Source organism: Meles meles, chromosome 13 (assembly GCF_922984935.1).
Source record: "Meles meles chromosome 13, mMelMel3.1 paternal haplotype, whole genome shotgun sequence".
NCBI lineage: Eukaryota > Metazoa > Chordata > Mammalia > Carnivora > Mustelidae > Meles > Meles meles.
This window is the reverse complement of record NC_060078.1, coordinates 60,096,516-60,108,677: the sequence shown is the minus strand read 5'-3', so window position 1 is coordinate 60,108,677 and position 12,162 is coordinate 60,096,516. Positions and strand designations below refer to the sequence as shown.

General features: G+C 55.4%; 1 protein-coding gene across 1 annotated transcript; it reads right to left on the bottom strand.

Annotated features, from left to right (window-relative positions):
• Window positions 1-4,099: 4,099 nt before the first annotated feature.
• On the bottom strand, window positions 4,100-11,778 carry SFXN3 (sideroflexin 3). Its single transcript, XM_046026417.1, has 11 exons — window positions 11,200-11,778; window positions 9,824-9,987; window positions 8,988-9,158; window positions 8,531-8,629; window positions 8,116-8,191; window positions 7,885-7,970; window positions 7,495-7,622; window positions 7,272-7,321; window positions 6,566-6,615; window positions 5,850-5,897; window positions 4,100-5,578 (listed from the first exon to the last, which is right to left on the bottom strand). Exons 2-11 carry the CDS (start codon window positions 9,982-9,984, stop codon window positions 5,482-5,484), a joined length of 966 nt encoding a protein of 321 aa, XP_045882373.1. The 5' UTR covers window positions 9,985-9,987; window positions 11,200-11,778; the 3' UTR covers window positions 4,100-5,481.
• Window positions 11,779-12,162: the final 384 nt, after the last annotated feature.

The following is a 12,162-nucleotide window of genomic DNA, read 5'->3' as shown; positions in this document are numbered from 1 at the left end:
CAATGCATCTCTGTTGACTGAAGCTAGCCACAATCACTGTTGTTTTCCACAAAATAACTTGAATTAAAACCCAAACCAGAAGTGCTTCTTCTGGGAAATGAAAGTTGAGGTTGATTGAGGACTTGCTGGTGATAAGAGAAGGAAGGTCTTTAGTCAGGTAATAATACAGGTGATTGATTGGTTAGTTCATAGATTTACACAGCAAATTCTTGTTCCATAAACAAACACCTTACCTTGAAGGAACTGCTTGTGGCTTGTTAACAGGAGCTGGTTACTTTCCTATTGGATTTACGGGGTCACAGGAGGAGGAAGGGGTTGTGACCCAAGCTATGCAGGGTTCCTCCCTGGTTCTCCAGGTCCTTATTCAGTTGCAAAACTTTGCTAAGATTAGAGGAAGAAGGAGAAGCGGGAGGAGGCTGGGATGCAAAGCTGGGGACTGCAGTTGTCTCTCTGGCAGCCAGAGTTGGGACCACTGCCCGACTGCCCTGAAGATAAAAGGTGTGTATATTTAGAAAGAGAGGAGGGAACTGCCCAGGGAGCTCCTTTGGAGGGAATGATGCAACCCGGTCAAGATCCCTCCAAGATTCCTAGCAAAAGAATGCATTTGCATCGGGGTCCGAGATCGCTGACAGGTAGAGAGACTGACGTGGAGGGGATGGAGAGAGGCTTAATGACTGCTGGGCGCAGGCTGTGTCCCTGCAGCAGGGAAGGGCCTCGGTTCACTCAACAGGCCATTTCTACCCAGCTTCGGCCAAAGAGCCACTCTTAGCAGAGTTCAATAAACGTTTCCTGAACTGTGCGGGGCAGGTGCAAGAGGCAGGGCCGATAGCCTCGTAAGCCGCGAAAAAACCCGGGCTTGGGACCCAAGCAGGGACAGGCCTCGCGCGATTCCTCGAAAACCTCGCGGATTTCCGGGCAGGAAGTCAAGGGGCGGGCGCCGAGGTGCTCTTGGGCTTCGAAACTGGAAAGGAGGGAGGCGATTTGGCGGATTTAGGGGTCCGGGACCGAGGTCACCTGGAAAGCGGATCTGAGCTCCTCGCTCAGACCGGGAAGATGAATCGCATTCCGGGCCAGCGACGATTAAAGCCGTTGCCTGGGAAACGGAAAGGAGGTGGAGCCGAGCCGAGACTTTGACAGGGGCCAGAGCAGGGGCGGGACTCTGCGCCAGACTGGCTTTGCCCCCCGGGGGGCGTGGCCTACCTATGACTGACAGGCACCTACCCACCCCCAGGGCGGGGCCGGCTTGAGACTGACAGCCGGACTGAGGAAACCCGGCTTTGGCTGTGATTCGTGGGGCACCGCGAGGGGACAGGGGACTAGCCTAGTCTGGCTGGCATGCGCCCACAGCGCCGGAGCTGAAACTGGCCCTCACCACTGCCCCTAAGATGCCGGCCTCAGTGACCCTAGAAAAGAGTAGGGGACCCGGGAAGAGAGCAGGATATACTCATTTGGCCCCCTCCCTCTGGCCAGGCTAAGCCAGAGGGGAGCCCTTTTCCTCCTTAGAGGATGGGCTGGGAGAGAGGGAGCATTGTGGTCTTCATAATGGGCAAGGTGGGGGCTCTGGAGCAGATGAGGCCAGGCCAGGGGAAGAAGGCTGGGAGGAAGACCAAGGACGCAGATGTAGGCTCCCAAAGAAGTGTCCCAGAGTCTGAGCAGGAGGAGTAGAAAGGGAGGCCCAAGAATGGGGGAAATTGTTTTCCAGTGAGAAAAGGGCTACCTCTGCCCAAATGCTGACTTCTGAGGAAAAAGTCCAAGAGTCTGGAGGCAGTCTGGAAAAGGTACCTGGCTAAGCTTTGCACCCAGAGAGCCAGCCTGTGAAGTGAGCTGAAAGCAAACTTTTGCTCTGAGAAGCAGATGTGGAACTAGGAAGGAAAGATGGCAAGAGAGCCTTCCTTCCTAACTGCCCCCCCACACCCCCCCACCCCCCACCCCCGTGCCCTGGCTGGTCTTCTCTCTGATATGTTTGGTGTTATCTGCAGAGCGTAAATAAGTATGTTATAAAATGTTCTTAGTGATTTTAACAGAGATTCCTGCACCTCACTCCCCAAGTAGGTTTATTTTACATGGATTTTCCAATAAAAGTTCAAGGCCCCTTTTCAAGGGGGTTACCAAAGACCAAAGCTGTACCTTCAGACAGCTTGAAGAATTGACCCAGGGCCCCACGGGCTTGGTGGGAGGCACCACTCAAGACAGGCAGAACAGGATGGAATTGAAACGTGTCTTTTAAATGTCACCCCATATTTAAAAAAAAAAAATTTTTTTTAAGTAAGCTCTAGGTCCAAGGTGGGGCTTGAATTCATGACCCCAAGACCAGGAGTCGCATGCTGGACTGACTGAGCCAGCTAGGAGCCCCCTCTAAATGTTGCCGTAAATTCAATCAAGAATAAGATGGGTCGGGGCGCCTGGGTGGCTCAGTGGGTTAAAGCCTCTGCCTTCGGCTCAGGTCATGATCCCAGGGTCCTGGAATTGAGCCCCTCATTGGGCTCTCTGCTTGGCGGGGAGCCTGCTCCCCCACCCCCCGCCTGCCTCTCTGCCTACTTATGATCTCTGTCTGTAAAATAAATAAAATATTAAAAAAAAAAAGAATAAGATGGGTTGCCGGTGGGGGGGGGGGGTTCTCAGTCAGTTAAGCAGCCTCTGCCTTCTGCTCAGGTCATGATCTCAGGGTCCTGGGATCCAGCCCTGCTTGGGGCTCCCTGCTCAATGGGAAGTGTGCTTCTCCCTCTCCCTCCTCCCTGTTTGTGCTCTCTCTCTCACTCTCTCAAATAAATAAATATTAAAGAACAGGAATCTTTGCTCATGCTCCTTCAGCTATAAACCCCTCAACTCTTCAGTGGCTTTAGTAAAAGGTCTGAGTACCCTGTAGGCCTCAATTTTGCTGGCCTGTAACCAAACTGGGCCCAGGGAGGAGATGCCCTGAAATGTCAAAGGGACCAGGAGAACTATTTCAAGTTTGGCTGGGGACTGGCAGGTCAGGAAGAAGCTTAGCGTCTCGGCTTCAGAGTCACACGGCTCGACTTGAATCCTGGTTCCACCATTCCCTAGTTGTGTAGCTGTGGGCAACTTTTTACATGTCTTTAAGCCTGTGTTTTTGCTAAGAGTGGACATAACATGTCTGGCCCCACAGTGGGTTGTGAAGATCATAAGAGATAATGGGCTTAAAGCACTGGGATTATCAAGCCTGGCACCACACATAGGGCTCAATGAGCCGTGGCTGCTGTCACCTCCACTGCCCATACGAGTAAATTTCTACGGCCCAAGAGGCATAAGCGAGCCCAGGCCAAGGTACCAGGTTCACTTCTGGCTGCTGTGGGACCACACGGCCCTAAAGATTTTTCCCTAACTACCTACTGTGAGAGCTTTGAGCTGACAAAGGGGAAATAAGGGCTATGCCCTACTTGGAGTAGACAATGGATTTTATTGTAGATTCATTCCTGTTTATTCTTTTGCATCTTCCAAAACTAAGACTTACGGTAAGAGACGCAGCTATAAACTGTTTAATAATAGCTCTCATCATCTGTTCATAGACATGAACTTTTGGTCTCAGTTTTCCCAGGAAAAAAAGGGGGAGGGTTACATAAGGAGGGATGGAGGGCCCTGGGATTGGGGGGGAGGGGTATTAACCAGCAAATGGTCTGTGCCAGGCTTATTCTTGTGTTGTACTGATGGGGTGTCAGGGGTATGGAGGGTGTGCTGGTGTCCTAACTTCTCTCTGATGGAGCTGGACAGTCTTTAGCCCTCTAGCCTTCCTCTCTCCAGAGGCTGCCTCGGAACCAGAAGCTACCAACCCATGCCAAATGCCTGAAGGGAACTAAGAAGCCCAGAGCCTGGGTTGGCCTGTAGGTGTGTGATCAGCTTTCTTAGCAAAGAAGGAAATGGAAGGCATCTACATCCCTTCTAGGGCAGTTAGTACTCAAGGTGCCAATGGAGGACTGATTTTCTAATCTCACCGCGCCCTCTGCTGGGAGCTGAAGTTCCTTACAGAAGTGGAAGGAAGAGACTAAGACCTTCATTTTGTGGGGAGGGAAGGCAAGGCCACAGGCAGGAGGTTGGCTCTCCCTGGACCCTCAGGACATGGAATCAAGTGAAGATCAAGAAGTAGACAGGTTTTCACTTTATTGAGTAACAATGGCATCATAGTTTTAGTTGCTGGTGGCAGATAGCTGGGGAGAAGGAAAGTGCTCTTAGAGGATCCCATGGGGGCCTTCCTTTGTCGGCTAGAAGGCCCAGCTCACTATATTCACTGTACCACCCACTGCTTCGGCCACAGCTCATGGGAGTTGGAGTCAAGGTCCAGCCCTGTACCCTATGAATGTGCCCCCATATATTCCATTCCTAAGCCTACCTCCCCTTTGGACCCCCTGTGGATGCCCTGGCCCTTCTTCCTCTCAGGAGATGAGGGCAGGAGTAGGGGTAGGAGCAGGACTAAGCCTCAAAAAAGAGGAACTAAGGTCGGACTTCTGTTGAATGTCTAACAAGAGCCAACAGAACACAAAATGTCCTGTCTTAAGATTGTACACTCAGGGCCTAGTTGCCCTTGGGGGTGTCCTTGTCACATCCATCCACTCAGATACCTGAGCAGGGTAAGCACCATTCCCACAGCTGTGTCCCTCTGTAAGAGGGGGCAGTGGGAGCTCTTAAAGGGGAATGTTTGCTCTGCCTTCATGGTTTTTTGGTGTGAGGAAGGAGTTGGGACCCTAGCGTAGAGTCTATGATGTCAGAGCAGACCAAGAACTCTGAAGGTTGTCCCTAAGGACGCCCACACTGTGGTGTGGGGGAGATGGGAAGATGGCAGGGGTGCTACAGGATACTGACGCTCCTTTGTTCTCAGAGAGGAGAGAGGATAAACGTATCTATTTCAGGATGTGGGGGATGCCTAAACTGCCTGTCTCCCTTATCCTGTCATGTCTTCCTCTGTGAGCCCAGTTCCCAGGTCAACTTGGGGAGCTAGGAACCAGAATTCTGAAGGAGTCGGCCCAGTTTGGCCAGCTAGTGTCCCTCAGTCTCTGCGCTGAGATCCCGCGGCTCCTCCTGCATCCAGAAGGGGCGAGGTGCTGCTAGAAATGACTTGGCCAGTGGAACTGTTGAGGCAGGAAAGCCGTGTAGCCTGGCTGGCTGACACGTGGCGAGATGCCAAGAGAAGCCAGATAGCAGGATACCCTAGGACAGCATGTTTGTTCCTAGTTTCCAGAACAGCACGTACACACACACACACACACACTTACGTACATGTATCGTGTACGTACACACGTAGACAGAGATGCCCAACAGAAAGGGATTGTGTGGCTCTGCTCTTTGAAAGCAGAAAGGAGAGAAAAAGTCTGAATGGGGGCACCTCTCTCGCCTAATGGACTGCTGGTCTCCCCGGCGGCTCCCCCACCCAGTACCAGGCAGATGGGCAAGGGAAGGGGAGGGAGAGTGAGGCTCCAGGAAAGCAGCAGCCCAAGGAGGTGAGGGAAGGGGCCGGGGACTGACCCTCCCTCAAAGCCCCTTGTTGTAGTAAACCACTTCGATGTCAGGGGTTTGCTCACGGATCCGAGCTCTCAGCTCTGGCTCCAGCCTGCTCACAGGTAAGGAGCTGCAACAGAACAGCAGAGGTGGGCTGAGTATCCCCGGAACCCAGCCTGCATCAGGCCAAGCGATCACCACCCTTCCTCCTCCCGGGCTGAGGAATCTCCTTCGGTGGCCAGAAGGCCCAGCTTACTATCTTTTCCCCGCCCCAGAGTAAGTTTAGTGCCTGGCAGGCCAGCCCTCCTCCTGGAACACACTGAAGGACCCTAAGGGCAGCTGCTTCCACAGATGTGGAGACCCACCCAGAGCCCCCAGTCCAGCCGGGGGGCAGCACTTACCTTCTCTGAGGGAACAGGGCACAGCACAAGGGGGTGGCAAATACCAGGCTGGGGAGCAAAGCGTTGGAAAGGTTTGTGAAGTTTTGACCTAAGGCTGTTCCCTCCCTGCACCCCATGCCTTCTGTGGAGACAGCCCCTAGGGGTGGAGACTGATTAAAGCCAATGGTGACATGAGGTTCTGGCTGAGGGACGAGCCTCAGAGCAGCGACAGTGAGGGCCAGAATCAGCAGTTAAATGTGTATGAAACAGGTATATTTCCCTGTTTTCCTCTCACAAACGAAGACTAGAAATATCTCTTTGAGGGGCGCCTGGGTGGCTCAGTGGGTTAAGCCGCTGCCTTCAGCTCAGGTCATGATCTCAGGGTCCTGGGATCAAGCCCTGCATTGGGCTCTCTGCTCAGAGGGGAGCCTGCTTCCCTCCGCCCCCCCACCCCTCCCCGCCTGCTTCTCTGCCTACGTGTGATCTCTGTCTGTCAAATAAATAAAATCTTAAAAGAAAAAAAAAGAGAGAAGTATCTTTTCAACTAGACTCTTGGCCTTCAAGGATGGAGATCACCCCCTAACACACAGCACGCCCTACAAATGTCCCAAGACCCCTTACCAGCCAGATGAATGAATGAAGGAAGTACATGAACATCTTAAAGTCAATAAATACCCACCACACCCACCGTGGAAAGGACACTCTCATACACCCTAGCTGAGTCTCCGCACACTTACCAGAAGCCCACCAGTCCCACCTGCAGGGGCGCCCCCAGCCAGGGGCGACGCTGTGGGGAGACAGAGACAGTGGAATGGTTTGCATCCCCTCCTCCTCTCCCCTCTGCCAGGCCTGCTTACTGACACCCTCCTTAGGGTCCCATCACCCATTCTCCCCTCTCCGAATGGGTTCCACACTTCCTCTAATCCTCTACACACTTCCTCCTGGCCTAATTGGCCTGCATGAACCTGTCCCTTCTCGATTCACTCCAGCCACAGGGACCACCATTCTGTTCCCCCCAACGGCCCCAGGTGGTGCTCAATACTTGTGAATAAAAGATTCAGGGAATGAGCTTGTATTCCTGTGTCCTGCTTCTCTGTTCTGTTCGCGCATGTGTGAGCCTGTGTGTCTTACTGTTGTCAGTAGGTGACGTGTGATTGTGGTAGTCCACCCCAAGTCAGAGGCCTCGGGAGTGACACCTATTCTCTTCAGGACAGAAACCATTTCTTTCCTTCCCTTATCTTCCCTTCCTGTCCCCTTAGGGTTCCTTCACCCCAACCCAATCCCCTCTTGCTGAAGGAATGAAGGGGGTGGAGGCAGCACAGGGGTGGGGCAAACAGGGGGCGTGTCTCGGACTCAGGCCAAGCTGGAAACAGGCTCAGGGGCAGGTCACTTCTGCTTCCAGCCACCACCACTTCCAGGATGGGAAAGGTGAGAGTGACCTACCTTTAGGAAGTCTTTCTTCTCCAGAGTGTCCATGATCACGGGGGGAATGGCTGCAGGGAGAGTGGGGCGGCAAAGGAGGGAGTTAGTGACGTGAACGTTGGGATGCCCAGGAGAGAAGGATCACCCTTCACAGCTCCTCCCACTCCCCCCAGCGTCACAGCCCCCAGAGTGCTCAAAGCCCCTGGAGAAGCCCCCACGCCCCACCCAGGCGCCTGTGCCTCACCCATGGCAGGAATGGCCATGCAGATTCTCGATATCACCACCTGGAAGATTCCTTGCTTGGCCGCAGCCACCGAGTGGCCAAGTCTCTGATTTTCCTCATCAGTCACTGGGATGCCCACTTGCAGTTCCCTGAAAAGGAAAGGGGGTGGGGGGTCACACCACAGGCCCTAAATCTTACCAGCAATGCCCTATAGGGCAGCTGTTCCCTGGGGTCCCCCCGGGGTGTCAGAGAGTCAAAGGCTATTGTTCCCAACCCCGGATCCCAGAGTCAGACTGAGACTGTGCCCAGAAACTTCCGTTTGGGGAGGGAGAGGGCTGGGCTGGCCTGTGTGGCGGGACAGCGTGCCCACATGCACGGTGGGCGCGCGTGCCCAGAGCGGGAGCCACTCACCTCTGCCTCATCAGGGGGATGTTGATGCAGTTGGCAGCCGCCACCGCTGCGAAGGGCACAAATCTGCCAACCAAGGGGGGCAGGTGCTGGGGGAGGGAAGATGTCACTTAGTGGTCCTAAGGGCCATGGGATGGGAGGAACTCTGGGGAGAGATGTGGGGAGCCTGTGGATTGGTGTGGACAAGTGATGAGGAAAAGGGAGATGAATAAAAGGCACGTGGAGGGCATTTACCTTGGTGAGAGATTTGAGCCCCAGGGCTGTGGCCACGGCGCCCGTGGTGGCACTCACGTAAGCTGTCCCCAGCTGCCTGTGGTGACAAAAGTCAGGACACAACGTGGGAGGTGAGCAGTCCGGCCCGCGGTTCTTTCTCTCAGGGACAGGCCAAATCCTCCATACGTGAGTCATGGAAGGCAGAGAAATTCCTCCCCTGCCACAGTGTAGGCTTGTCTGGAAGCTCCACTCCCTCCCCTTCAAGGGAGCACACGCAAGGGGATGCCATGCCCTCAGGCCAGGAAAGCGGGGAGAGGCGCAGGCCTCGAGGAGGGCTTTGAGGCATTGGCTGAACAGGCACAAGCACTCGGGAACAGTAGCAAACAAGAGGGAACGACAGGAGGCAGGGGCGGAGTCGCTGGGTACGAGCTCTCACCTCACAGTGATGGGAGCATCGCCACTGCGGTTGGAGTAGTTAACAACAGCATTGAAGGACTGATTCACCCACTGCCAGAACACGACCGTCGGGGTCTTCCTGAGGGAAAAAAGACGCTTACTTCTGCCCCCTCCGCGGTGTCCCTCATCCTCAAATTCCTGATAATGCAACCTCAGAGGTTATTCCCAAACTCTCAGGAGGGGCCCAGCTGAAGACCCTAGGACTTGCTCTGGTGACCCCCGCACGACCCTCCCACCTGCCCCACTTACACAACCACAAACCCTGTCTCTGGGGTGGGGGGTGGGTGCCTGGGGCTGAGTTCCGCACGGTGTCTGGTATTCTAATACGAGCTCTCACTCACCCACTATTTTCTGCCCACCCGGCCTCACCTCATCATCAAGCTACATTCTGGCGTGCCTAAAGTGCTCAGGGAGGGGACCCATGGGACAGGACCTGCCTGTAGAAGGTGAGCATGCAGCCAGTGATGGTCATGTTCATGGGCACCTGCGCCGACATACGGCCAATCAAGACCACCTTCTCCCCGGTGTCCGGATGGAAGGCAGAGTCATACACATACTTGGCCCTCCACAGCTGGTCCTCGGTGAGCCCAGGTGTCACCACACCAGCCCTGCAGAGAATGGCAGGGAGGAGACAGGTAACTGTAGGCGGCAGATCTCTTCCTGTAAGGCCTCACCACTCAGCTCAGGGGATGTCTGGGCAGAGGACCAGGAACTTTGACCCCTGATCTCAGAATAAAGGAGCTCCTTGTCTTAGGGGGGAGAATCACATCTTCCCAGAACAGTAGGAGGGTTCCTATTTCTGTTTTCCTTGTAGCCACACAAAGAAGGGTGCCCTTCTCTTTCTGCCTCAGTGCTTGGTCGTGGGTGATGGTGGTTCCCAGTGGGGTGAAATGGTCAGGGGCATCACAGGGGCTTTTTCTCCTGGAAACAAGGGGGATGCTCTCCTTCTCCCTGGGCTCCACTTTGAGACCCTCTGTTCTTGCAGAGGGTGGCCTAGCAGTGGGACACGGCCCTTTGAGGGTTTGTGAAATAGACAGCAGCCCCCTGCCCACCAAAATCCATGCCACCTCTTCAATCCAAACACCCTCAGATTCTCTGGATTAAAGCTCTGTGCCATAGCTGTCTGTGAGTCCAACACATAAGGCCAGGGCAGAAGGGGGTTGAGGAGTGGGGCTGGGTCACTCTCAAACTTGGGAGATAGATGCAAAAGGTACTGTAGTCGAGGCAGAGAATGAGGCTCTGGGCTACAGGGTCAGACGGGGTAGTGGTCTACCTGTAGTTTTGCACGATGTTCCGGGAAGCTTCCAGCTGTGCTCCAGACAGCAGGAGATTTCGGGGGTCGGTGACAGTGAAGAAGTGCCGGGCTCTGCCCAGGAAAGTGCTTTGGTCCCAGCGAGGTTCCTGGATATTGATATCCAAGGGCAACTCACCCATTTTCTGCAGGGCAAACACCAGCGTCGGGAGGACTCCAAAGAGGGGGTCCAAGAGCTCTGCCTGTGGGAACTTCTTGTGGGCCCTGCCCTGGTCCCTGGGCCGTTCACCAATCCCTTGGAGAGCTCAAGGTGACTCCAGATAGCAAAGGTTAGGGGGAGGAGCTGTTTTCCAGGCAATGTTCTGCCTCGGAGACTTGCAGCCACGGGAGGAGGGGCAGGGGCAAACAGAACCAGAAAAACAGATCTCCTTTGCACTCTGGCCTGGTGCAGATTTTCACCAGAGAGGGCTGACACGTGTATGGTTGATGCAAGAGCAGCAGCTAATCCTGTGTAGCTACTCTCCTGCTCTCTACGCATGAAGATACATATTATATGCATTATATATCCATGTTCACGTCAGCTTTAGGGCCCAGCTGCCTGGAGACCTAGATGCAAACTCCCAGGCTGTTGGGGAAGATGGCATAAGCCATCCAAAACTCCAGCCCCTGATTGGAGGAGAGCAAGGGCTCAATGGCCATCTCAGGGGCTTATCTATTTCAGATCTCAAGTCAGGGACGCAGATGCCAGTCACGCATGCGTACTAGTGGACACGCCCCAGTCTCCTCTCCAGGGGCATCTTCTTCAACCCACACTGAATGGCCCAAGGCCCTCCTTGCTCCCCAGCTGGGCAGGGCTGGCACAGACACCCATCCACCTCTCCCCAACACACCTACGGCCGGAAAGGATTCAGTAAGTGCCCTTTCCACCCAGTACAGAGAGGAAACCCTGAAGCAGCATCTGGCCGTGTCAGGCAAAATCCTACAATATGACTAATCCTCTCCAACCACACTTCCTCCCCCCCTAGAAGACACACCCTCCCCTCTCCCGCGCACTCACACGACCATACCCACACACATACATACATGCCCTACACAGACACACGGAGGACACGCCCTGCATACCCTAGCCCACAAAGACCGTTACCTGCACGCTCACACATGCACGCACAACCCATGGCCATCAGCTGCAGACCCCTGAATGTACAGCCCCATGAGGCCCCACCCTGACATTCCTCCCCGCAAGCAGCCTCCCCTCGCGCCCCAAGGACTCCTAGAACCAAAGATACTGAGTCCGGAGAGGACAGGGAGCACACTTCAAGGCAGGCTTCCGTCCCTCTTAGCCCCCCATCTCCTACTCCCCTGACCGCCGAACCCCGCCCGGGACAGCGGACACTCACGCTTTCTTGAGCTCCGGGGCTTCTGGCCTCTGCAGCTTGCAGACCCGCCTTCTTCTAGGCGCCGCGCCCCTGCTCCTGCCCTCCCACCCATCACGCGTAACGTCACGCGTGACGCTAACCGGCAGGAGGGGCAGGGGCTCCCCGCCTCCGCGCGTTCTCCGAGCGTGCCCAGGGATTGGCAGAGCCTGGGGGCGGTGGGTGCCATTTGGGGAGACGCCCCCAGCCCAGTCTCCCGGGACCTGGCCCCGCGCCGCCTCCCAGAGCCAATCAGCGCCCGGGGAATCAGTTCTGGCCAGTCCCCAGCCAGAGAGAGGAGGGGAGGGACGGCGGGAGCGCTGCCCCTTGCTTGCAGTCCCCTAGCTGGCCTCTGGGGGGACCCGGCCTCGGCAGCAACGGGTCTAGGTTCCCCCGGCGAAGGTTCGCAGCGCCTTCTGCGGCGCGGAGGGGCCATCCTCTGATGGTGCTCTCCGAGGGTCTCGGATTACCGCCCGGCTTGTTGCCAGATGGCCGCCTGGGCAGCGGCTTCTGCCTCCTTGGCCCCCAGGGCTCCTACCCCAGTCCCCACAAGCTCTTGTCGCAGCACTCCGGCATTCGAAGCCCTTCACATTCTCCCTGCTGCCAGTGTCCTCTCTATGTCCCCACCCTTTCCTCCTCCAGTCCCCTCCTTATCCGCTTCTTGTAACCCCTAGCTCCACTGGGTTCCCAGTTTCCTTCTGCCCCCAGTCCCTACGCCCGCACCGCAGACCTTAGCCCTAGTCCCTGCCCTGGGATGTGTAGAGGCAGAAAGCTCAAGGTACCTCTGTCTGCATCAAGCAAGTGGATCAGAAAGATTCTTCCTCCCCCTAGTGTCGTGGAACCAGCGGCTCCACCCTGTGCCCTTTCCAGAACTGAGTGGCCAGAGAGACAGCGACACAGAAGGAGGATGCATGTGAAAGAAGGCAGTACACACACACACACACACAC